A 25,348-nucleotide genomic window follows, 5' to 3' on the forward strand; every position below is an offset into this window, starting at 1 on the left:
ACAGTTAAACGGGGATTGACTAAAGGTCCATCGAGAAAGCGGTGTGCATGGCATCGACCAGCATCGTAGCATGCCATAATTTACCGTGGAAATGCCAACTTGTTATTTTCAAGCATCGCAAGGCGAGACAAAGAGGAAAAAAAAAAAAAGATCCCTATCTCCAGTTCGCCAGCTACAAGGAACGTTGCATCCTGTCACTTGACCATCAAGCAGCTGTGCCTACCTGCATGATGCATAGAGATGGCCGCCTTGGTTGCGTAGACTCGTCGGTCCACAATCCAATTGCTCGCCTGCCCATCCAGATCCGGCTTCATTAACTTACTGTAGTGCTTGTTGGAGAAGCCTTTCTGTCATTGCCGATGCAACTTTGCAGGACCGTATTGCCGATCAAGTGAAGACAGCATATACATTCTGGTCGATGTTCTCAGGCATACGTATCTGCGATTCGATGGCCAATTCATGCCAAACCGGTCGAGACTTGCTGCATGGGCTTGCGGGTCCGTGACTTAATGGATGAGCTTACTTTCTGCATTGAACGAAGCAATGAAGTAAGGCTCGGGGGATGCGTGCATGAGTCCGTCACCAGTAGCCGCTGCAGACCTAAGGCGTGAGGTGATGTTGCATCAACTGTTGGGTCCCTTAGCCCTCCCCAAAATGCCGTTCGATGTCGTGGAGGATCCAGGCGTTTGGCGAGGGCCAACTGCCGATGGCCAATTGGTCGCAGAGAGGGCCGGTGGGCCTCTCCGCCCATGGGAGAAATAGGGAAGGTAAAGCAAGGCGAGAGAGGGTCGGCTCTAGCCGCCACGCCCGCTCTCCTTGTCACACATACCATACCGTAGTTGAATGCTCACTCCTCGTCACAGCAAACTCTCATCGATCCCTTTCGGGTTGTTGCCATCCATCACCAACTGCCCAAGCATCCAAGGATAACCAGGCTGATCATGCATGCAGGGTAGGCACCCAGTTAGTCTCAGTCCACCATCACCTACCATGTCTGCCGTCAAAATTATGATTTCTCCGAGACAGATCGAGATGGCATCTGACAAACGGCCAGGTACCTACCAAGAAGTTCAGCGACTCCTGCTAGACTACCAACTAGCATGTCTCAAGAAATGCAGACGAACTTGCTAACGGAGCTCAACAGAACCATTTTTAGGTGTCGAGCAGAGCGGTCTGGAGAGTTTCTTTTTCCCGTCATTCTAACCTGAACTTGACAACCGACCAGACTGTTCCAGGAGGACTTAACCCGATGCTGACGTGGGCACACCGTGTTTCGCAACCACTGACACCACGTTACCAAGTGGGAAATGATGACAAAACCCTGCGATGCGGCAGGCGATACCCCTCTCGATTTTGACGGGATGGATACCTTTTCGACTCCCTTGAGTCCCCCCGCACGGCATTAGTTAGAAAAGGAGGAATGAAGACAAGTTTAAGTCCACTTATTTAACCAGGTAAGTCGATCTGCCAGGGTCATCTCGAGGAACCCCCCAAATCCGCACGAGCGCTGGAGTGGGTGGCACCACTTCGGGCACTCCCACCGTGCAACCGGCATGTTGGAAGCGAATGAGCTCTCTCCGTCGACGCACATCTATGCAGTGCGAAGGAGAGCGGTCAGAGTAACAGAGCAATCGGATCGCGTTTGTTGCGGGCCGACGCCGACGCCTCGATTGCTTGCAGGGCATCAACCAGTCCAACCTGATGATATCTCATGTATGTGCCCGCCTGACCTGGAGTTTCGGAATGCTCTGCCATGATCGCCCACCGTAAATGCTCGCCAGAGCCCAACCTTGCTTGTTTGTCCACTCGTCCAGCTCTTTCTTGTTCACTACACGTTCACGGACTTTCGGCCGAAGGAGAGATCTTGACCACCATTTCTTTTAGGCTCAAGGTAAGGCGTGCTCGAGGCACTTGACGTCAATAGAAGGAATCGATCAGTGCAAGAAATGAATTTTTGCATCGGTGGCAGTCCTCTCGTTTGGCGCTGAACTTCGGTGCCTGGTGAGGGAGTACCCGTGGGCTGGCCCAGGATTTTCGCCTGTGTCGTTGGGCTTTCGTCACTGGTACCGTTTTGTTCGGTTTCCGTCCTGTCATGACAGAGCGATAAAACCTGGGCAGATAAATCACATGACTTGACTTTCATGCCGGTGTTTCTACGGCTCGTCCCATGATTGCAGCAGCCCAATGATAACGAGTGAATCAGGTGGAAAGAAAAGATGGGGCTCGCACTTATCACTTGGATTGGTCCACTCACTGACCGCCTCAGAAGATGAAATTGAGTGAAACAAAGTAGAGCCAACCGCCCTTTTCATACCCGACTTGATAACTCAGTGGGACTCGAATTTTAGCTGCAAAGGGAAAAATAAAAAAAAAAAGAAATACCCCCCCGGGTTTCGGGATCTGCCTGATCAAGAAACGAGAGTTGTTCGGGGATTGCCAATGGCGAAAACTATGACTGAGTCCAAGTTTGGAGGTAAAAATGGACTGAAAGCCCAACACAAGTGCAACCATCCCCACCACAGAAAACTTCTAACCTCTAAGTTAAAGCGACTACTGCTGGCCGACGGGCGCCCCTACCACACCTCCGTCCTGTCCGTGTCTGTCGCGCTCATGGTCACGCACAGGGCTACTACCTGTCAAAAATGTCACTGCTTGAACTGACAGTCAAACCCTGATATGCGATGCGATGCGATGCAATGCAATACAAATATAGGATGATGGCAACCTGCGTCGTCATCAACGAAGGCGCTGGGCCAAATGCACTGTCCACTACGATTTTTGCACTAACTGGAAAGAAAGGGAACTCCACTGTCACGACAAAACCATATGGTGGAGTGGACCTCCGGGCGGGGGGGTTCAGGATTCAACATTGCCAATATACTTCCCAAGCACGAGCCGCTTTGTGGTCAGGTAAAGCCCTGGATCAGATACTTCTTCCTCGATCAAGCAGATTGAACCTCTTTGACTTCCTGTGGCAGGCTTCGCATCACCGCCTTCCATTCAGTCTATTGCTATATGGCCTCCATCATGGGTTTCATCGTCGCTGGATTCGTCCTCGTCAGGCATCACGACACTATTGAGATATGTGACCTATTGATGGATGGATGATAAGCAGAGATCCTATGCCTCTTTTGGTGCAGAGCAACGTTCAGAGTTTTCCCCCCCCCCCCATCATCCTTCCATTTCCTCTCAGCCGCCTGGACCATGGCGGGCCGTCTCACCGCCGTACCAAGTCGTTGACGAGCTGGATCTGGATTGAGAAGATGGGGCAAAGGCGAACACAGGAAGCCGCTAAACGGCACATCTGGCCAGTCCCCGTGCGAATCACACCATGGCTCCTTGTGATGATAGATGGAGTCCCGCAGGTTCTGGGAGGGGGAAGACGAATTGGAAGCAAAAGGTGGACTCACAAATGGTACCATCGTGCCAATCAAGTCCAGGATAATCTGCAGCCCTTGCTCGCCTATGATTATTTCGTCAGGTATTCTCTTGCCGAGGGTGAAATTGCGCAAGCGAAGCAGTTCGATATTGGGATTGTCGGCTTCGTAACCCTATCACAGACAATAAGTCAGCCGATCTAGATCGTTCCCCGATAGGCTGAGATGCCTTAAATCCAGACAATACCGATCGAACCAGTTGGATGCTTTGGAAAAATGATGAGAATGTTGGTGATGAAAGCTGTGCGCACAGTTCTGCCCGCGGCAGAGGAGGGACGACCCGAGACAATAGCTCGAAGAGGGGCAAATGGCCAACGGCGAGTCTGCCCGCTCCTAATCGTCCGCAGTCTGCCAGATCGTAGTCTTGTCGCCTTTGATCAGTGAACGGTGATGCACAGGCAATCTGATTCCATGTGCAGATGCTGCCCTCGCTTCTGACTCGACGGCTCTGGTGCCGTGAAGTCAGTCAGAGGTGAGCTTTCTGGCCGTTCTCGAACGTGTGTTCGAGATTCAGCCGTGGGTTGACTCCGGCTGCAACCCGACGAATCTATCTGTTCTTACTCCTTCAAACAATGCAGCAGCCGTGAAAATAACGATCTCACTTATGGTGCGCAAGTAAGCGAGGCTTTTCATTTCCACGGGGTTTACCAGAGAAGTACTTGACGCGGGAGCTAGGTACACTGCTACCCTGGGGAACAGGGGTTGGCACAGATCTCGACGAGCCATCGTTTCCGCGATTCAACGAATTACAAACGCGTGATTGTGTTTAGAGAAGAGATACACACGTACCTTGGGCTTAGTTTTCAAGGCATATTCGGAATTCTGTGCAGCAAACGCTTTGATGGCCTTCTTCTCGTCGTTCGAAGTGACACCCAATATCTGTTTTCGCAGCTGAGGCTCTATTAGAACACGCCTTAACTTCCTCGGTTTTCGGTCGATGTTCGTCCTCAAGAGAGCCAACGGTTGGGCTTCAGGCATCCACAGTCCAGAACCTTGATGCGCAAGATATTAGCAGGTTGTGGAAGCACAAAAACAACGACGTCTATCTCTCACCGACGAGACTTTTGCCTCCGGGTTGAATCTGAACATAATAACACGCATAGGGTCCCTTTCGTCCGGTACGAGACCTTTGTGAAATCAGCAAAGAACCATCTGCGTGCAAAGAGGTGGACATTCCATACCATGCCGCAGAGAAATGAGGCTAGACAGGCGCGTTAGTGATGAAGAATAAAATATGAACCGAGCCTGAAGAGAAAAACAAACCTTGTACGGCGTAGGATCAGGAGAAAATCTAATGTCTCGATAGATTCGAAAGACCTGAAGATTCCAAAGATCAGTAGAGATCGAGAACCTGGCTGCGCGGGACGCTCACCAGGTCTTTGGGCGGCAATTCAGGGATTGTTTCGTCAAGCTCAGAGATTCTTTCAGTCAGTGTTTCCACAAAGCTCTCCCAATCTTTCCAGGATTGCCGATAATCTGGGTCGTGCACTATATAGATTATTCGTCAGTATCTCGTCAGGCGGCAAGATCAGAAACAAAAGGGGCGAACTCACTCTTAAGCCATTCTCGATCGTTATTTTCATTGAGATCCTTCAAGAACGCCATAGTATTGGGATGAATCTTTTCCGGAACATACTTGATACCCCCATCACCGCGTGGCTTGGGCTTCTCAATGAAAACCTGTTTACCGGGTCCCAATCCCGTCTTCACACCTGGTCTCCAGAGTTCCTTGTCCTTCCCCACCAGAGTTACAACGACAGACTTGGACCCGGCCGTCTTCTTGTCAAACTTTCTTTTCTTCCTATCCGCATCGGAGTCGTAGTCGTCTTCTTCCTCATCTGTGGTGACGGCCGGCTGGTCTTCCGTCCCGGATGCATCTTCATCCTCGTACCCGGAATCATCATCACCATCAACGTCGTCATCTGGATCGTCTGCATCTTCAGAATCTGGTTCCTCGAAATACTTGCTCTTGGTAGGCGTCGCTCCGGAGCTTTTGGCTTTCTCTGCAGACTCCTTCAATCTCTTCGACACCCGACTTCCTGGCGTTGTGGTAGCCGGAGTCTCAGATAGCTGGCGCTTATGCACCCTTGCAGATGCCGGAGTGGCTTTGGTTCCACCTGATCTTCGAGCTGGCATGATTTGTTCAACAGATCTCCAACGAATGATTTCCAAACGATACACAACAAACGACACAATAAACTCTTGAAATCAGATCAGCTATCCAATGAGGATTGGTACGGATTCTTACACAGCAGTTTCTCTCGGTTCAGCCTAGCTAGTCAGCTCCTGAACGTCGTCAATGGCAGTACTGAGAGCTAGGCAACGAAATAGTCGGTTCAGGTCGCCGTTGAAGCTTAATGCTGCCGACATTGCCTGGAAAGATAAGTTGAAATTGGAATTGAAACGCGCGCTCCGGGTTCCTCGGCTCGGGCGGTGAGTGGACGTGAGACATCTCGATGTGACGTCACGCAAGCTCTCACCATTGTCATTGCCACCCATCATCGATGCATCGTCAGTTTCGATCTCTTCCGCATCTCGAGTATGCTCCGTAAGTCAATAGGCTTCAGCGTTGATATCTATTTTGAATGCTATGTTCCTTGGGCACTTCTCACTCTTTAGGAACCATTTGATACATCAGCTCTTCGAAATCAAACAACCGGTATCTTCGCACGCCAGACATTCCCGGCTTTCGGACTGAACGCTGAACCTGAGCTTTTGATGTCAAATTGACTGTATGATTGACGTCGATGGATTAAGAAGGTCTAGGAGTGTTGATCTGTCCCCTTTTGGCAATTTGGCAACTCTCTGCGCACTTTTGGCCCTGATGAAGGGAAATTCTTGGTGTCCTACGGGGCCCCGGCTCCCGCCTACAGCTCTCGTATTCAAGTACACCAGTTCTAACGATCTCCCTTACGATGTCGGAGAGCAGAGAAGGGTTCCTGTCATAGCAGTTCCTACGAACTATGTTATCCGGTGCCTATTATAGCCTCCCCCTAAATCAGGAACAATCCACCTTGACTTCCGGTGGCACCCATACAAGCTCTTTTTGTATCGGTGCCATACGCGTAAATCCCAAACTCTAACGATCAACGTTCGTCGCAAGGCTGACCATATCCTGGTGAATACCAGCAGATGCAACCGGGCCTGATTCAGAACATGAATCTACTCCAACTAGGGAGAAACCGTCAGGCTCCCGCCATTGGTGACCACATAAATTATTTAAGCTACAACATCTTGAGCTCTTCTTCCCGCCCTTTGCTCACTCCTCTCCTGTCAATACTTTTCACTCATTCATTAAGGCTCCAAACAATTATCTTCGGTGACAATGGAAGTCGCCGACCTTCTGTATGTCTCCGTGAGCCTGGAAACATTTCAAATGTCTCCGACCAAATCAATCGACCACCCTGTTCAGAGGTCTTTTTGGGGGATCGCTTTTCATGGCATTCAATTTATATAGCTCGAGGGTCGGCATCGTTCTTCTTGCTGTTGTGTTTATTTCCCAGTCTCTCCTATAGTCTTATAAGTATTTTGATTCTTTGGGCATATATTTGATTAAGTTAGGCGCATGATGGCTGACAGCTCCCACCCGCACCACGATCACGACCATGCCCATCATGCTCCCGAACACCATCACGGTGCTCTTCAAAATGACGAGGCCTTTACAGAAGCTAATCGCACACTCTGGAAGTATGTATATCCATGTTTCCCCCTCCTTCCCGCCTCACAAATCGACTGATCAAGGGCATTCGCTTCAGTCGATTCGCCGCTAATTACACGTCCGAGCAATGGCAAAAGGATCTCGTCAACAAAGTCACCGCCTTTATCCAAACGCATATCAACTGGATCGGCGTCAACTTCATCGACCCCACCACAACCTTTGAAACCTCTTCACCCGCGAATGTTAAAGGAGCAGTGCGCGTGCTCGACTACGCCTGCGGCCCTGGCACCGTGACACGTGCCCTCGGCAGCCGCGCGACAGAGTACGTCGGCATGGACCTGAGCGAGAACATGGTGCAGGCATATAACCTGCGCTTCAACCCAGCAGCGGCCACTTCCTCAACCGGCGAAGAGAGAGAGGACGAAACCCTCAACGCTCACGCCGTCGTCGGCAACCTGATCGCCGAGCAAGAACCTCCAGCCTCACTCTCGACAGAAGAGTACCGCAACTTCGACCTTGTCGTCGTAGGCCTGGGTTTCCACCATTTCGCGAATATCCCACTCGCCACACAACGGCTGGTCGACCGCCTTCGTCCCGGTGGGATCTTCATGATCATCGACTTTGTCACGCATCCTGCCGAGCCGGACGTGGCGAAGCACCCTTCTGCCCACACCGTGGCGCACAATGGGTTCAGCGAGAAGGAAATGAAGCGCATCTTCGAAGGAGCCGGATTGGTGGATTTCGGACACGTTGCGATGGGCGAGGAGGTCACGCTGAGGGGCACGATGAAGAGGGAACCCTTCATCGCAAGAGGACGGAAGGAATGATTGTTGCTGGATGTCGTGAAACTATCGCGAATGAACCAAGTTGTTGCTGCAGCGCTCCTGATGCTTGTTTAGTCGATTTCCAAGGCCGCGAGCCCTCCGTCGAGATCGTCCGTTTTCCGCTCATGGGCTCCAGTTGACACATTGCCGGTAGTGTTGGTCGTGGCGTTTCCCTCTTTCCGCTGTCTCCCCCGCCCTTTCTCTCTTTTCGTCCTCCGTCGTTCATCCTTGTCCTCCCATCCACTCTGCATAACATTTTCTTCTACACTCCCTAGTCCTGAACCCCACCCTTCCCGCCCCATCGCCCTCTTCAACTCCATTCTAAACCTCTCCCTTCTCTCGCCATTCCATTGAAACCGCTCATTGATCACTCCAACGCACAAAGTCAGATACTCTTCACTGACGATTCTTTGCATCATCTCCACGCGCCCATTCTCGTGTCCCTCCGCGCCGGAATCTGAGATCACCACGCCCACAACAGTTTCAAATCCTAACCCGGCAGTCCTCACCGCGACCATGACGCCGTGCTCGGGGTCATCCATGACTCGAAGACCCTGGATACCACTCTCCCGAAATCCGGCGTTGATGGCGGCAGCGAGTAAAGGCCGGGCATGTTGTAGAGTTGCACAGTGAATGTGAAGAATGAGAGGAGAAAACGATAGACGGATCACGCGTAGTGAGCCCGAGGGCGGCGATATTTGGGATGTCTCTTTGGGCGGGGAGAGGCTGAATAGCTTCGTGAAATAATCATGGTCATGCTGATTTTGGTTCTTCATCTCTCCACTCACACCATCGTCCATGATTGAAGCATTGATCTCTGCAGTGACCGGCGGTGGCGGCGGTGGCGGGAAAGAGATAGGATCGTGAGCAACAAAGAGCCATCGTCCACCGCCCTTTCCGCCTGGCGACGTAGTCTTTGCTGGTGGGTTGGTCGTAGCCTCATTCCCATTCCTTGCCAGCTCTCCATGTTGCCTTCCGGTTTCAGAAATCGCGCCAGCCCCGCCGAGCTCGTCCTCCCGCTCAACTTTATCCGTCCCGACACCTACAGTCCTTTTCGGACCCTCGACGAACACCGCAACTCTTCCCGCACAACTACTCGTCGTCACGAGCCCATCATACGCATTGATCTCGTCAAGCAGATTGCGGATCTGCGCGTCGACTATGCCTTTGGGTGAGTGGTCCGCGTAAGACTCCTCGGGTCGGGTCAGCTGAGCGAGGATCTGGGCCTTTTTGGCTATGAATGAGGGGGGGATTGTTGGCTTCTGGGCTGCCGGATCAGATCGTGGCATTTCATATGTGGATCGTAATTGGCATGAAAGTCGAGAGATGGGAATGCAGCACCGCGCCGTATTGAATTTTCGAATGAATGGAGTGGTTGAGCTTCGACTTTACTGAAAGACGGTGGTATTCCGAGAGTTCTCATATCTGATTCGCTGGATGGCTCCACGCTATAGCACCTAGACATCCATCCCATCTTTCTACAGAGTATCGGTCTATCTCTCTACTCAGATCGAGTCCGATGCCTCCTAGTGCTGAAGCTTTGCTGTTGAGTCTGTATGCTGGCACGAGGGTCGAAGTTTGAAGGTAGACCCTTGCCGTGAGTCTTTCTCTCGTCGATTTCAAAGGGGATATATGAGAGGTCGTGTTTGATGCAGTATTCCTCCAACTTCAATTCTCGACAGGCGAAGAGAACATCGGCTTCACGAGCTGTAGGCAGATCCGACGCACCATCGCTGATGTAGATGATCACTGAAGTGGTTCCATTGCCGCTCTCTAGTTGAAACATGGTCCGGTAGAGTTCATCAGAGGCCTCACAAAACGTTCGTTCTCCAGATTCCATTTGCTTTGCAAGAATTGCTCTTCGCTCCGGCCCACAGCCGAAATTATCGAATAAGGTGTCGGCCTGTGTCCTGCATGAAAATGGTACTATCGAAGCCTAGATTACCCGTTATCAAAAGTGGTTATTTGAACGTTTTTAAATGTACTAGAGAACTGGATGAATTTTCTGTGCCTCTATTGATAGTTTTGCACATTTAAAGGCAGGACGAGCTTTCTTCGGCTCGACCGGTGGGGGTTTTGATAGCAATAGTGGTCACGGTCAGTCTATAGTCAGTGCAATCGTCTCAAAAGAATCTTAAGGAATGAATGTTGAAGGAAAAGACCACGGAGCTGTCAGGGTATGTATACAACGAAGAAGCATTAGAAGAGAATAGCCGCCGGAGGGGGCGAGGCATGCATTATGGTAGGATTGCGGTGGATGAAGGATTCTGGCCTGTAGCTTTGGGGAGGATGGGGCGGATGGAGGCTCTGGACAAGTCGTAACAAGGTGACCACCAGAATCTTGGTAACCTCCGCAAGGCCGAGGCGAATGCGTGATTTGAATTGACAATGGCTGGCCAGATATCTTGTGGATACTTTTAGAAGCTCGATAACAACTGATAGTGAGTGGCGAAGTAGTAGAAAGATATATGGTGTGTCGTGTGCCCAGTGATCCTATCTTAAGAGCGGGAGGATGTAGAAAAATGCACATGCTTGGCCTCAAGATGTCGTAGGCGCCCCTGAAACAGGGCATTTTGTCATATATGATGTTGTAGCATTGAGCCATTGCACGGAAATAGACAGCGTGGGAGCAGACCAGTAGTCTGGCTGGAGAATATGGAGGTCATCCTAGGGATCCGTATGGAGGAGTGTGCCAGAGCCATCGAAACTTATTCTTCAGGGGAATGACACCAGAGATACCAAGGCCAGAGATTCATGACAAGTGCGAGAGAGAACAGAGTGCAGAAAAAGGTCCAAGCGGAAGCGGGATAGAAGGAAATAGGAGGAAGTCAGATTCCCATCAGAATTTGGGAAAAGCTTGCTGGTCCTTGAATTCTCCCAGGATTGAGCTCCTGTCTGCGTGCCTGTGCCTGTGTCTGATGTGAGATGTTATTGTTGCATTTCAATACCACCATCACAACAATAATGACGCAAAGATTGCTGGCAGCCGATCTGTAAACAATCTCTTTCAAACTCCGGTCTTTACGTCTTGCTAATCACAGCCTCTCCTTCCTCGATTGAATGTTGCCGTCAATGCAAATCAACTTGCCTGACAATGTAATCTCTTCCTCTCAAGCCAAATGCTGCGACTCACCGATTACCACACTCTCGTTAAGAGCACCGCTACCCAAAAGAAAAGATGATTGAACGAAGACTTCTCATGCTCGAATCCTATTTCTCCGAAAATTCCCACAAACCAATGTGGCGCCTCATAAATCCTCCCAGCCCACCTTTTCATGACAACATCAATGATTTCGCTTTGGTCAGACCTGCTTATTGCAGGCCAGGAGTGGTTAATGAAGTGTCCTAGACCGTAGCTCTCACATCTGAATCAGATCAATGATACTGGTTTCTGCTGGTTGAGAAATACGGGCTTTGAGCAAAGAGATTCATCGGTGTCATTAGCAAAGATCCGGAGGAAAGGTCATCAAGACAAAAGGAGGAAATTGCAGGCGAGCAATCATCGAGAAAGTCTCGACCGCAGGACGCATCTGTGCGTACTGTAGAATGCTTTGCCATCAAAAGAAGGAATGCTCCCCAGATCGATATTCTGCGGCTGATCTAAGTGAGAGAAATCCTCCCCCTCCTCACCCATTTCGACGACGTTCGATGAGCTCGGCCAATCTCTCCAACAATGCCCAACGAAAGCACAAACTCCTGCTTATGCAGGCTCGAATTGAAATAGTCAATCTATAGAGCCATTCTCGCGCGCTTCGGGGCTCAGGAACTGATATATTACGCTCTTAGAGGATTGAATTTGGAGTCGTCTTGGTCTCGTCGGAAAGATATCCCATGATTGTGATTCTCGTGCTGTTCACAGAGAAATTGAGTGTTAATGTCCGGATTTATTGTATGTGCAAAAGAGTGTGTCCTAGTGACCAGGAATCAGCCGAGTTCCTGCGCCGGCTTCGCATCTCCGATAGTAATAGCATGCTGTCGTTCACTTTGTCTTTCGTACTCGAGTAACGAAGACTTATTTATCAGAGACGGGAACTGGATACTGTATAAATCTGCTGACCACGAATGACGATACGATGCCGGAACAACCCCCGCATCGTACAGTTTTCTCCTCGGCAGAGAGGGTTGGTTCGGTTAGCTGCGGTGTTGGTCCTTTCGACCTCGAATTTTTATTGTTACGCTCTCTGCAATTCCTGCTGAGCTGAATATTCCAAGTCTCATTTTCCTACCACCATGATGTCCTCCTTTATCCCAAGGCTTGTCCGGCCAACCACGCGTCTCGCTCTCTCCGCTCGTGTCTCGAAAAGAGCAATCCGAGCTGCTTCCACATCCAAACATCCCCACGGCTTCACTCCTCCGACGACCGAAGACCTCAACGAACTACGTGAACGAGTCCAAGAATTCACTCGAAGAGAAATCTCAGAAGAAGTCGCAGCACAGACCGACGCGTCCAATGACTTTCCCCGTGAGATGTGGAAGAAGTTGGGCGACGCAGGATTTCTCGGTCCGACCGCCGATGAAGAATACGGAGGACTAGGCATGGGGTACCAGGCACACTGCGTCATCAATGAAGAAATCAGTCGAGCTTCTGGCTCAATTGGCTTGTCCTACGCCGCTCACTCTCAGCTGTGCGTCAATCAACTTAGCCTCAACGGAACAAAAGAGCAAAAGCAGCGAGTCCTGCCCGGTCTGATATCGGGCGATAAAATCGGCGCCCTCGCCATGTCCGAGCACTCTGCAGGGAGTGATGTTGTGAGCATGAAGACGACAGCGAAAGCCGTGGACGGCGGGCACACATTGAACGGCACGAAGATGTGGATTACCAACGGGCCCGAGGCAGATTATATCGTCGTCTATGCAAAGACGGAGCCCGAGAAGAAGAGTAAAGGCATCACGGCGTTTATCGTCGAGAAGACATTCACTGGGTTCTCGGTGGCGAGGAAACTGGATAAACTTGGCATGCGCGGTTCAAATACCGGCGAGCTTGTCTTCGACAATGTCTTTGTGCCCAAGGAGAATGTCCTCGGAGACGTCAACAAGGGCGTGACGGTGCTGATGGAAGGCTTGGACTTGGAGCGTCTAGTGCTCAGCGCGGGTCCGTTAGGAATCATGCAAGCTTGCCTCGATCTCGTGCTGCCGTACACGCATCAGCGGAAGCAGTTCGACATGCCCATTGCGCACAATCAACTGGTGCAGGGAAAACTCGCAGACATGTACACGAAACTCCAGGCCGCGAGGGCTTATACCTACACAACGGCGAAGAAGGTCGATGAGGAAGGTCAAATTCGCACCCAGGACTGTGCAGGCGCCATTTTGTATGCCGCTGAAAGAGCCACGGAGTGCGGCCTCGATGCTATCCAGTTGATGGGTGGTAATGGCTACGTCAACGACATTCCAGCCGGAAGATTGTTGAGGGATGCGAAACTATACGAGATTGGTGCGGGAACGAGCGAGATCAGAAGAATGGTCATTGGAAGGGCGTTTAACAAGGAGTATAAAGATCAAGGCATTTAAGCGTGAAAATTTTGGTGTGAAGATTTCTCCCTTTGAAGTTTGGCCATATCCAAAGTGGTCCTGGACCTAGCCAAAAGCAAGACGACTCTGGCCTTTCTCGGGTTTCGCCCCCGGTCCCCGACTACTAATGCCTCCACGCTTTGGTTTGGTGGTCGACCGACCAGGGGGACGACTGTTTGACGGACCTTGCATCGCAGGTGTGTCTTGGGCCTGGAGGTCTTTGGCGAAATGCCAATCCTCGTGCTCGGCTCTGTCGGACTCATGAATCGACTGTTGACATGCCTGGCAGAAATACGGGGCGATGCCCTGTCGGTGCAGTCGAGGAGAATGGCCAGCTTGAGCGGCTTCCTTGTTCTCAGGGTCATCCTGGTCATCGTGTTCTTCTACGATGTCGGCTGCCGATTCACCCTCGACATCCCCTGGACTCTCGCCCCTAGAGAAGAATCGGGTAATGCTAGAGGCTTCATTGAGTTTCCGTCGCTTCTCCGGTCGAGTCTCATCCGGATTGGGTGTCGCTATATTACCTCGAGGTGGAACATCCATGGCTGCTCTGGCTTCCTCGCCTTTCAAGAGGAACGTGTCGATTCCCTTATTCCCAGAAATACCATCTTCGAACCCACCTACACTCAACGAGAGGTTCGCACACGGCCAAGCCCTGCCGTCAACAACGACCTGTCCCAAAAGTGTCTTTGCAAGGCCGAACAGAATCGCCTCGTCCATCTTCTTGCCTTGTGGAATTGGCAGTTGTTTCGATTTAGTCTGTCCACCCTGACGATGATAAAGAGTGATGGTCTTGGGCCGTCTCTTGTTCTCCAGCACGCCTTCTTCTACCAGACGCGCATAGATATCTGCCACGAAAATACGTAACCATTTGTTTGCCTGTTCGGTCGTGCTGATACTCGGTCGGAAGGACTTGGCTGACAACATGGATTTAATCTGCGTGCGTGAGCTGACTTCACTATGATCCTCCCCGCGAAGGATTTCGTAGAGCCACATCCCCGTATCTGCGCCCAGCTTAGCCTTCATCTGTTCCAGCGGAATGCTCAGCAGCTCCCTGACTTCCTCGGTGCCGAACGTGTCTACGACGTGATCTCCGAGCTTGCCACCCAGATTGCGGATCTTGGTGAATTTGAAGCCGGAGAGAAAGTGCTGCACTGCCCGATTCCGCACAATGGTCTGCTGATTCGGTTTCTTGTACCCGGCCCCGAGCTTGGCCATCATTTTGTTGCGCGCAATGCCCGCTGAGCAGGTATATTTCAACCGTTCGTGGATTGTGGCGCGTACGCCTCGAACGACCTCGGCGCCGATGTTCATTGCCACATCGTCCCAATCTGGGTCGTCATCCTCGGTCTCCGCCGAGTCCAAATCTACCAGGGCATCCGCTTGCCAGTCCAGCGCGGCGGAAGGCGGCAAGGGCAGATGTTCCGTCGGATCGTCGTACGGCGCATGTGCGAGCTCCGGGTACCTATCGAGGAGGATCTGATGGATCTGTGCAGACAAGTCGAGGAACACCTCGTCGATACTGGCCTTTTCGACCTTCTGGGTTGGGGGCGGCGGGAGGATCTCCTTGACCAGCGCCAAGCCCTTTCTTGACTCCAGCCGGTACGGGTCCAGCGAGACTTTATCTGTCTGGATATGGTTGGCCGCGTCGTCGCGGTAGGCCCATTTGTCGTCGCCCTCGCGCCAAGTCGCCACGTGTTGGATTACGATCTTCGGACATTTGGTCTTTGCTTCGTTGACCGTCACATGTCGGTTCAGCCCGAATTCCCTGGCTGGATAGTTAATGGCGATGATCCCTTGCCATTGTTGTACGGCGAGGGGTTGGTTCTCTGCTACGCCCAACCTGACCATCTCACATTGCGCGTAGAAAGCATCGTAGTCAATCAGCGCGATCACTCGCAGAGGGCATGTCGTCGAGGATTGACTCAGCAGATGGAGATGTTTGTATGTGAAGCGCGATTTCTTCCTGAAGCCACCTTCAATGGGCGATGAGGGGATGAATGGCTGCGAAGGAGACATTGAGAAGAAGGGCGATTCGTATTAGTCGGCAGAACACTAGGCTGCTCTCTCTCAAGTGATCAAGCCTCTCACGGCATGCTGAATAGAGTCGACGGAGACAGTCATTCTGGTGATACTACCTCGCAGAATGAAACTAAGCCCACGTCTTGAGGGCAACTCCAAGATGAAGTCGCAGAGTGAAGGAGCAAAAGTAGATCTCGACCGGCAGAGTTGAGAAGGCACGCAACAACCTGTTATCTAATCAGATGTATCACGTGTACTCACCTGTCAGCACCCATCTCTCTTCTCACCAACTCCCCATTCTGCTGCAACCTTTCAGACTCGACTCCAGCCATCATTCCTTGCACGGACTTGAGAGTAAAACGATCACTGAAACGAGCGAGATTCAAGACTCGGACTCTCAGGCAGCCCAATAAGGCGTGCCACGGAGTAAATGTTGACAGACAGGAGAACTGGGTCCGATATTGCATATATCGAGATCAAAATGGACCGTTTAAACCCAACAATGTTTATATCAGTTCTCTCTGTCTAGGCAAGCATATACCTTGGTGAATCATGTCACACGTGGTGAGCAGATGACATCAAGTTGGGAAAATCAATGAAGAATCAAGAGAGAGGTCAGCGAGGTGTTTGTATGCCTGGGACCTCGCACTCTGGTCCTAATCCTGTTAGCAGCTTCGGCCTAGAATGGGTCGGTTCCTGAGGGAAACACAAATGGGGATCAGGATGGCATTCTCTTGTCTGTGGAAAAGAGGAGGCAACGGTGTAAAGTCTTTCAAGGGGGACGTGAATGTCGGACACTCCGTGGCCAGAAACTTCCTTTCAAATGGGAGACGGTTTGAATATTGTTTCGGCAAGTATTCGCCTTCCCAAAGATTGCTCGATCCTAGTCCAACTCAGTCCAACTAGCTCTAGCCATACATTGCACATTGTTCTTGATCACAAGGTGGACTTAACGTCAGGCGCATCGTACCCCAGGAAGAGCTGGAACCCATCCAAAGGAACACAATGATAAATCACACATAACCAGGGTTGCAATTACGCAGGGTTTCTATGGTTTCTGCAAGCCCTTTGACATCCTTGGTCTTTGACGCCAGAAAGGAGATTTTGCCCAGGAATCCATGTAGGAGGGTTGATCCTTCGCAAGGAACGACGAGGAATGGTCGTAAGTTTTTCTTTACCCGTGGGAGAGCGGATAAGCGGATGCCGCAGGGAAAGTGGAGGAGTAGTCCAGATCAGATCAGATCAGACCGATTGAATCGGTCGAACGACAAATTTTTGGCATCGATTTCGTCTCTGCCCGTGGCTGCGCACAGTAACAGCCCAAAAATGACTCAGTCTCATTTCCCGCAGACCATGTTCACTCCCGAAGATGAAGCCTCAAATGGTGGTGATATCCACACGCGGTAGAGATCGAAGAACGGCGTTCACGCTCTCGAAGCTGGCTTGAGCTTCCTGAGGGCTTTGGTTGACTTGGGGCCTCTTCTCGGCAATCTCGACGTAGCCAATGCGCTCGTAAAATGGTGTGCCAACCTTCGCTTGCAGAGCAAGGCTAATGCGGCGATGATTCTTTGCGTCATTGTCATAACTCAGAGGAAACGAAATTATCGCTATAGGCACAAGATGGAACTCCGACTCCCAGGGGATGTTGTATGGTCCTGTCAAATCGTAGTCATAGTCCGGACAATATCGGTCAGCATCGATCGCATTGACCTCGCCCGTAATTTGCAGCCACCGACTTCTGGTCCACTGCCTTGCCCATGTTGCCTTTACGAGAGGTGCACGAAGGGTGATTGTTGCTTCCATGGAAATGTTGCCCATTTCTGGGGGTCCTTTGGTATCACAACAGACTTGTAGCAATTTGACTGTCTCGAGAACAGAATCTAGCCTTAGATCCCAATTGACGGGAACTTCGACAGATGCCCAAGACCAAGTAGGAGCCCGCCATTTTGCAAGCCTTCTAAATTTCGGCCTGGATGGGGCCTTCCACAAGAGGTCGAACAGTAACGTATTATTCCAGAGGCCTGCTAAAAACATGTCGTCCGGCCTCAACTTGTGCATCCGCTGAGTCAAAGCCGCTAGCGCTGGCAATGTATCACTTGGATATGAAATATGCAAACGTGTGTATTCTTCAACAGTCCGATACCACAATGTTCTCGCATCTTGGTCTGGCTTCCACGAAGGATCCCAACCGCGAAGATCGGTCGAAAACTCGAAATCGTTTGTAGGCTCATCGTCACTAATTCCACTTTCGCTCTTTCTTGTGCACCGGCATGCCCAGAAGTGAAGCACCCGACTAGACAAATGCATCTCTTGATAGACCCATGCCCTGTCTAGGAGGGGAAAGTTCCCTAGGTCTACCGTTGGCCCATAGACTGGATGGCTTGGAGGTTTCAGACGGACATAATATCACTCCCAGGAACGGGAGAGCCAAGGTGTCGCGTATCAGTGGTAGTATAGCATCCCTCAGAGCCTTCTTTGGACTTTGTGGCAGCAATTGTGAGCAGCGCATTCTCATTAATGGACCCTACCTCAGCCGTATTTTGACTCCAGTCATCAATGCTGTCTTGAAGGATACACAGAGAATCAATCCATAGAAAGTCAATCCCCAGCCTGCGACATATATCTATGGCGTCTTGAAATGTCTTGGTAAGTTCTTCCCATGGTACTTCAATCTTGAATTTTTCTAAAGTTGTCCTTTTTGTCTTGAGAATGGTGCTCTCAGGACTTCGCGGGGAAGGGCCCCAACAGTGGCTTAGGCACGCGTATGGATGTCTTTTGCCAGCATTTTCCCGAAGCACAACATGACCGTTCTTGACCTCGAGCAGGCGCCTTGGTAACGGCGTATCGGGGTTTTCTGGCCAGTCTTACAAGCGTGGCGCAGAGTTCCTCTCAAAAGCCAGGAATTACTCACAGGGAAGAGAGAAAATATCGGGATAAAGGACTTGGTCTGCTTCTGCTCCGTCCAGTGTCAGTTCAAACCAGAAACCCCATGTACCTGCCAACGACCCGCCACGAGAGAGAATGCTAGAATCATAGCATGCGATGCAACGAGCCAGAAGAGAGCACCGATGGCAAGCAAGCTCTGCAGCACGTACGAGATCACTGAGATTGCAATCCAAATCACATCCGCTATCAGGACCCTTTGGCCAGTAGCAGCAGGAGCATTTGTCTAATGTTCCTTCAGTGAGGACAGGTCTAGATATGAGCATCGGCATCTAGGAGTCTGGGCCGTCGTCCAGCGCCAATAACGTCTTCAACACCGCCTCGTACCCGTATGTCACTGCCCACGACAGTGGTATTCGACTGTCATCGAAATCGGATAAGACCAACCAAACAACCAAATATAAACAATACCGAACAGTCAAGGGCAGCAAGTCCAAGACGCACGATGCGGACCTTTAAGCTCTTGTGTTTGATCTTGCTAATTGATATCAAGATGAAAGGAAGGATGGTATCAAGGTCGATGCGGTACTGTTTGTCGTATCACACTCAGGACCTCAAGTGGAGAATGAAAAATGTGGTTCGGGCTGTGTACGAAGAGAGATTCGCATTTTCGACGGAGGAGAAAGCAAGATTGTATCAGTAGTGGGTCAATTTAAAAGTGTGATCTGGGTAGGTTGCATGTGAGCTCGTGGTAGATTTTATGTAACAAAAGGACCGAGGCTGAATTCGAACCAATTTGTAGGGCCTTCTTGAATGATACAGTAAGTTAGTTATCCCTTGGCGCGTACATAATCACATTCAATTTTTTTCCTGCCAAGGACTGTAGCAGGTGGATGGCCATATTCTGTTATCATCTGAATCAACGTAAGCGTTCGAGATGCGTCTGTGCATGCTCCTCCTCGAGTCGAGTCGTGTTATATGACGGCTCATTTAAGCTCAAATACCGAGATTTTTGACGAAAGATGACTAAAGCCGGGCTATCGTCGCACACAAAATCCCGCAATGGTTGTCGTCAATGTAAGAGGCGCAAGGTGAAGGTGTGTCACGATCGATAGGACCACGCGAGGCCTCTAGGAAACGGATCCAGGCTGACCATCACTGAGTAGTGCGACTGCATTGGGCCCGCATGTGCGAATTGCAGACGGCGAAGGGAGACGTGTAGCTACAGCGAGGCGGATCAATCTGGAGGGCGCCATATTTTCCAGCCAGCCTCGTCTACCACTCCTCCTGAAGCGGCTTCCCTTCAAATTGAACGCAAGCAGGTGATGGACCACTGGAGACAGAGATGCTATCTTCTCACGCGAGCTCTATTGCCCTTTCCCTGTCATCTGAAAGATTTGCCGGGTCCAGAGAAAGAGCTATCCAAGATCCAGAGAGGCGCGACCCTTGGCCTCTTCTACTTTCGAATATGGCAGGCGGTTGTTCTTTCGTCCGGCAGAGCATCCTAGCGGTTGCCGCAGTTCATCTCTGCTTCCTTTGTCCTTTTAACACTCGAAGATATTTTGAACTTGCTTGTCGGTACTCCCTCGAAGCATCTCGTCAGTTCAGAATTTCAGTTCGGGCCATATCGAGCAATAACTACTTGGAAACAATCGTTTTCTCCGTCCAATCTGCCATCTTCGGCCTTTGTGTGCCCTTTATAACTGAACAGGCACTTCAAGAGAACGAACCTTCTCCCCAGTTCGACCTAACTGATGTGATTTCGATCATGAGATATACTGCGGGGATAGTCCCGATGTTGGACCACTTCTTTGCAACGAGCGATTGTCGACAACAGCTTGGAAATCTAGACGATTCAATCTACAATCCTGAATTCGAATTGTTCAGGAAACATGTATTGGTCAATCTCCAGAGACTTGAACAACAGCTCGCCCACAAGTCTAGACTTAATCCGAAGTTGGCAGCCGTTGCTAACGTATACCATGAAGCCATTGACGCCCTCCAGACCTGGATCATTTCTCTTCCCGGGCCACCCATCGTGTGGAGACAGCTCATCATATGGCCATCGACAATTTCTGAGATGTACTTGCAATATCTCAAAGCGAACTGCCCAATTGCCCTGGAAATTTTCAGTTACTGGTGCATTATCATGAAACAAGTTCCGCCGCGGTGGTACTTGTCACCTTGGTTAGACAGAGCATTCGAGATGTCGAGGAGCCTGAAGGGATCCTGGGACCAAGTGCCCGACAGTTCGGCGTCTGCCTGAAGGATAATCTGGTTCTGCCCAATTTGGTAGGAGCACGTCCCTGGAAAATTGGCCATGAATCTACAAATGCTGGTCTCGTGTCCTAACCCCCAACTGAGTGCCAACCACGCCAGGTGGTTTCAACCATCCCACAAAGACGCCTCTGCTCTCCGTAAGGCTGTGGCAAATACCCGTCCTTCACGGCGAGGAATGGAGAGATTTCTCGTTCGTGACTCAGACGAGACTTTGGTAAGCCTTGTCATGTGGTACATAAAGGCCGGATCGGGACGCGGGTTGGAGGGCTTCGAACTCCTCGACTAAAGTTTGGACTCCTTTCTTGATCACGTTTCCACACCGCCCAAAGATCAAAGTCGACCGGAAGGCATTCCTTTTCTGCGTGATTGCTTCTATGGGTGCCCTCTCCTTTGACTATAATAACACGTATTACACTGGTGTCCTGGGAAGGACCCTTTTCAAGAACGATTATGACAATCATTATGACGAAAACGGTGAGTTTCACTTCTCTCACAACCTCAGCCATCTACATTGGAGACTCGCTAGGCACTCTGATGTCTGCTCCATTGAAAGACAGATGCGGGTCGCAAAGCAGTATTTTGGAGTAAGTTCCTATCTTCTCTGTCTACCCAAATACTCCGTTTCTGCTTTGTATCCCCGAAATTTCGCTGCCAGTTGTGTATCAGCGACTTTGAATTTGAAGAAACATACTTATCCCTTACGTATTTCTCTTCTAGAATGGCCTCCGGCTAATTATTGGGTCGATCATTAGGTGCCTCGTTCCCCTCCTATTCAGCGGTATTGTTCAGGTGGCAGGCACCAACCACGAAGGTGTCATTCTTCTTGATCGCATCCTCATTGGTCTCGGTGTCGGCTAGTTCACTGTCACTTCCCTCCTATATATGGGCGAGGTTGTGCTCATCTCGATCCGTGTCCCAGCCCTCATGATGTACCGGTTTTTACAGTCCATCTCACAATTCGTCGCATCTTGTCTAGCTCAAAGAACCCAAGGAATAAATTCCAAAGCTTCATACAAATTTCCAATGGGAGGACTTGTTGTTCTTCCCATTATGATGTTCGTCGAGCTACCATTCATTCCCGAGACTCCAACACGGCTGGTCGGCAGAACCAGGAGAGAGGACGCAGAAGAGGCTCTCTGCAAGACTAATAAAGGCAATCCTGGGTATGATCCATCGACAGATCTAGCTCTTCCAGAAGAAGAAGTTAGACGAGATCAAGAAAACAGTGAAGACTTGGCATGGATATCTCTGCTCACCCATCCGGCCGAAAGAAGAAAGCTGCTGTTCTCTTGCGGTGGCCTATTCACGTCTCAAATCAATGGAATCATCTTCTTCTACGTGTACGGTGTCGTTTTTGCACAGGGAATTGGCATCGAGGAGCCTTTCGTCATCAGCACAATCACCAACACTCTCCAGATCTCCGCCGTTGGAGCTTCCGTCAGCCTCAGCAACGAGGTTCGCAAACGCACGAATATGGTCACCACTTCCGTGATTATGATCCTTGCCTTTATCGTGATCGGAGATATTGGAACACAATGGACAATCAGCACGGTGTCCCAATATATCATTATGATATTTTCTTACTTTGTCATTGTCGCTTGCAACTTTGCCCCGGGACCGCTAGCCTGCACTATCGCACGAGAAAACAGCAGTGGGCAGTAACCAGAACAAAATTCTTTCGGTCTCGATCGTCATCTTCTACATCACTCTATGGGCCGTTTCATTCACGGCCCCCATATTAGTACTACACGGCAAATGTTGGACCAATGCTCGGCTTTGTCTATACCGGTATCACTTGCTGACAAGGTCTATACTCATGGATCTGTGTCGGCGAGACTGCGGGGAGGACAAATTTAGAGATTACATTGTTCTTCCAGGAGAAAGTCCCAGTCCGTAAATGGCAGACTCGCATTTCCCCGGATATATGGAGGAAAATCTCGGCTATTGAAGGAGAAGAATGAAACTACTGTGGAATCGGAATGTATATTCAACACGATTTTGTGCAGGCTGCCTCGGCAAACAAAGGATTGTCTCTCTTGGTATCGGGCAGGTGACTTAAAACACCTGAGAGATCAAAATCCAGATGACCATCTTCGTGGAGATTATCCGGACCCTCAAAAGTATGTATTCAGACCCAGGCACATCTCGTCCTCACAAATGATGAGCTTGCAAACGCTCTGAAGCCAGATATCAAGACACCCCTAGGTCCGGCCTGTGCGTTTGGAAACATTCAACGCCCACTGATGGTATTTTGGCATGCCCCCCGTGTCGAGGTTCTGACCAGGACTCCTAGACTGGTTAAAGGAACATGGGAATTGCTAAATTCCACCGATTCTCTGCCACACCCAGGGCTCGCAACGATGGGAATCTCTCCCATTCGGTTACCGCCACCTTGGATGTCCTTTAATTCGGCACTTATTCATGACATCCTCTTCACCAACCTTGGAACTGGTGGAATCCAATGTTGTTTCTCGGCGAGGGAACCCTCTGAACCAGCAAAGCGGGCCAATTTCCGCCGAACACGGATTTGAGAAGCCCGTTTTCGATCTCGAGGAAACATTACAGTGGATACCACGATGCCACAGAAGGCAAAAGGGCGAAGGATATGACAAAACGTTAGATCTTCTATCCTGTGCCTCGTAGAGTGCTCCCCACGATCTCTGAAGGCTTGTCTATGTGACAATCTCTCGACTATTGCAGTCCTCTGCCACTGCATTGGAGCACACATCCAGTCGCATTACACGGTCATCATGTGAGTCTCCCATGTCAAAAGGTATGCGGTGGGAGTAGGATAAGCCTTCATTACCGCAGAAGGAATATCCGTTCATTTTCCCATTGAGCTTATGCAAGCGATATGATGGGGAGATATTATCACCAAGACATGGTTGCCTTTCCTTCAGTTCAGTGGTTTCTGCTGGCTACTTCCCTGTCGAAGCTTGAACGTCCTATCGACCCGTCAATCCGAGCACCTACAGTCCTTGGGGATTAAAGACAGGATCATTGTGGAGCGCAGCGGCGTAGGAAATTGGATCGTTCTTGCCGTCGTGACGACTCGAATGGCACTGAAGTTGAAGGCAGCACCTTTTGATGGCCCAGTTTGACTCCTTCTCATGCGTAAGTGTGGACCTCTGGGACTCCGGGTTTCTTACCAAAGAATGAATATCGTGACTCTGTAGAATTCGCAGAGAATGCGCTATAAGCAGAGTTTTCTTTCGATTTTATTTGTCACTACGTTCTACATTTTGCACCTCGTCTTCAGGCATATTTGCCCACAAAAGCGATAAGGGCGTTGTCCACCTCTGTCGGGTGCGAGGCTGATAGGAAGTGTGCACCCCCTTCGACGACAACGAGTTCGGCGGATTTGGCATTGGTAAAGAGTTTGATTTCTTGCTCCGCATTGGCGACGGTGTAGACCACGTCGTTCGTTCCCTAGGGATTTGGGGTGAATCAACGTCAGTATCTGCGCTAGCAAAATCCTTTTGGGTTGGTCTGCTCACATGTAACCACATCACAGGACACTTGACGTCAAACAAACGACCGTGCAATCCGTCACGCTCACGGAGATTGATAGCAGCCATGCGGGCTCGTCGTCGTCCATCGTCACCCTGATAGTTGGACTGAATGGTCTTTCGCCAAAAGTCACGAGTCTCCTGGGGACAGTTCTTGCCGAAACCGATGTCGATGAGGAAGTCACAATACTCGAGGTCGGGCTGGAAGTCATACGTTGGAGTTTTACTGGTCCATTTATTGATAGGACCGGTACAGGCAGCAGCGCCATCCCAACACCCAAGTTTACGAGTGCGTTCAGACTCATAGTCCAAAGATGTACCGAGAGGAATGATACCTTGGATCTGAGGGACACGTCAGTATTATTTTCTGGCCGTCCAAACAGGTGAGTGAGAAGAGAGAAGGTTTGCATAGACCAGACCTTCTCGGGAGCCAATAGAGCCATTCGCACGGTGATCCAACCACCTTGGCTGGTACCGAGAACAAATGCCTTTGGAATACCTAGAGCTTCCATGACTTGGATGTTCATGATCGCTGTATCCCAGTATGTGAAATTCTCTGACTTGGTCCTGGTTTGTCCATGGCCTAGCAGCTCGATGGCCACGAGGTTCATCTTATCCGTCAACTGCTTGTTGGCGTACTGTTTGCGGTAGAGCTCTGACGAAGTGGTGAAGCTGTTGACCAGGATCAAAGTGGGCTTGGATGGATCATATGGATATGGCATCTGGTACGCCGCGTCAATGCCGCCTAAATGAGGCACACGAACAGTCTTCGTGTTAGGCATGTTGATGAGAGGCGACTTCTTCGAGCTTGGATGGACGAGCAACGACTAGGTTCAGTGATTTGTCACTCAAGAAATGCAGAATATTATTAGCCTCGAGAGAAGCCTTCGCCTCAAATTCCAAACACCAGAGGATCTACCAGATTTCTATACAATTTCCCGCGCGGAGATTTCTTCTTCTCTCCTTACTTCCTTCTCCTCCCGCGTTTCTCCACAGCCCAATGTCATCTTCATTACGATCCTCGGCTACCGATGTCATAAACCTGGAATTGGCGGAGAAGCACCTTTCGCCGTCCACGCTGACTTGCCGTGTGGAGTCCCCTTCTGTTCTTGGGGCATCAAAACCACCCAATCGGATACTTCTACGTTCTCTCCAGAAATAGTGAGGGGAGGATCGTCCCCGACCTTAGGAATTGCTCGAGCTGGCGAGTTCTATACGGATCCG

At 50.5% G+C, this 25,348-nt stretch overlaps 9 protein-coding genes across 9 annotated transcripts; 3 read left to right on the forward strand and 6 right to left on the reverse strand.

The window, feature by feature from the left end:
- Positions 1 to 4,035: 4,035 nt before the first annotated feature.
- On the reverse strand, positions 4,036 to 5,573 carry Z518_01321 (uncharacterized protein; the record flags this gene model as incomplete). The annotated part of the gene is made up of 7 exons (XM_013421922.1): positions 4,036 to 4,125; positions 4,227 to 4,429; positions 4,491 to 4,564; positions 4,619 to 4,638; positions 4,701 to 4,754; positions 4,810 to 4,925; positions 4,991 to 5,573. The coding sequence occupies 7 exons, from the start codon at positions 5,571 to 5,573 to the stop codon at positions 4,036 to 4,038; spliced, it is 1,140 nt and encodes a 379-aa protein (XP_013277376.1).
- A 1,563-nt stretch (positions 5,574 to 7,136) lies between these two features.
- On the forward strand, positions 7,137 to 7,922 carry Z518_01322 (uncharacterized protein; the record flags this gene model as incomplete). The annotated part of the gene is made up of 1 exon (XM_013421923.1): positions 7,137 to 7,922. One exon carries the CDS (start codon positions 7,137 to 7,139, stop codon positions 7,920 to 7,922), a length of 786 nt encoding a protein of 261 aa, XP_013277377.1.
- Positions 7,923 to 7,990: 68 nt separating this feature from the next.
- Positions 7,991 to 9,208, reverse strand: Z518_01323 (uncharacterized protein; the record flags this gene model as incomplete). Its single annotated transcript, XM_013421924.1, has 1 exon — positions 7,991 to 9,208. The coding sequence occupies one exon, from the start codon at positions 9,206 to 9,208 to the stop codon at positions 7,991 to 7,993; it is 1,218 nt and encodes a 405-aa protein (XP_013277378.1).
- Positions 9,209 to 9,420: 212 nt separating this feature from the next.
- Z518_01324 (uncharacterized protein) lies at positions 9,421 to 9,759 on the reverse strand (the record flags this gene model as incomplete). Its single annotated transcript, XM_013421925.1, has 1 exon — positions 9,421 to 9,759. The coding sequence occupies one exon, from the start codon at positions 9,757 to 9,759 to the stop codon at positions 9,421 to 9,423; it is 339 nt and encodes a 112-aa protein (XP_013277379.1).
- A 2,390-nt stretch (positions 9,760 to 12,149) lies between these two features.
- Positions 12,150 to 13,430, forward strand: Z518_01325 (uncharacterized protein; the record flags this gene model as incomplete). Its single annotated transcript, XM_013421926.1, has 1 exon — positions 12,150 to 13,430. One exon carries the CDS (start codon positions 12,150 to 12,152, stop codon positions 13,428 to 13,430), a length of 1,281 nt encoding a protein of 426 aa, XP_013277380.1.
- Positions 13,431 to 13,496: 66 nt separating this feature from the next.
- On the reverse strand, positions 13,497 to 15,449 carry Z518_01326 (uncharacterized protein; the record flags this gene model as incomplete). The annotated part of the gene is made up of 1 exon (XM_013421927.1): positions 13,497 to 15,449. The coding sequence occupies one exon, from the start codon at positions 15,447 to 15,449 to the stop codon at positions 13,497 to 13,499; it is 1,953 nt and encodes a 650-aa protein (XP_013277381.1).
- A 1,380-nt stretch (positions 15,450 to 16,829) lies between these two features.
- On the reverse strand, positions 16,830 to 17,759 carry Z518_01327 (uncharacterized protein; the record flags this gene model as incomplete). The annotated part of the gene is made up of 1 exon (XM_013421928.1): positions 16,830 to 17,759. The coding sequence occupies one exon, from the start codon at positions 17,757 to 17,759 to the stop codon at positions 16,830 to 16,832; it is 930 nt and encodes a 309-aa protein (XP_013277382.1).
- A 3,906-nt stretch (positions 17,760 to 21,665) lies between these two features.
- Positions 21,666 to 22,277, forward strand: Z518_01328 (uncharacterized protein; the record flags this gene model as incomplete). Its single annotated transcript, XM_013421929.1, has 1 exon — positions 21,666 to 22,277. The coding sequence occupies one exon, from the start codon at positions 21,666 to 21,668 to the stop codon at positions 22,275 to 22,277; it is 612 nt and encodes a 203-aa protein (XP_013277383.1).
- Positions 22,278 to 23,870: 1,593 nt separating this feature from the next.
- On the reverse strand, positions 23,871 to 24,906 carry Z518_01329 (uncharacterized protein; the record flags this gene model as incomplete). The annotated part of the gene is made up of 3 exons (XM_013421930.1): positions 23,871 to 24,044; positions 24,113 to 24,466; positions 24,544 to 24,906. The coding sequence occupies 3 exons, from the start codon at positions 24,904 to 24,906 to the stop codon at positions 23,871 to 23,873; spliced, it is 891 nt and encodes a 296-aa protein (XP_013277384.1).
- Between the last annotated feature and the right edge of the window lie 442 nt (positions 24,907 to 25,348).

This window comes from Rhinocladiella mackenziei, assembly GCF_000835555.1.
Source record: "Rhinocladiella mackenziei CBS 650.93 unplaced genomic scaffold supercont1.1, whole genome shotgun sequence".
Taxonomy (NCBI): Eukaryota; Fungi; Ascomycota; class Eurotiomycetes; order Chaetothyriales; family Herpotrichiellaceae; genus Rhinocladiella; species Rhinocladiella mackenziei.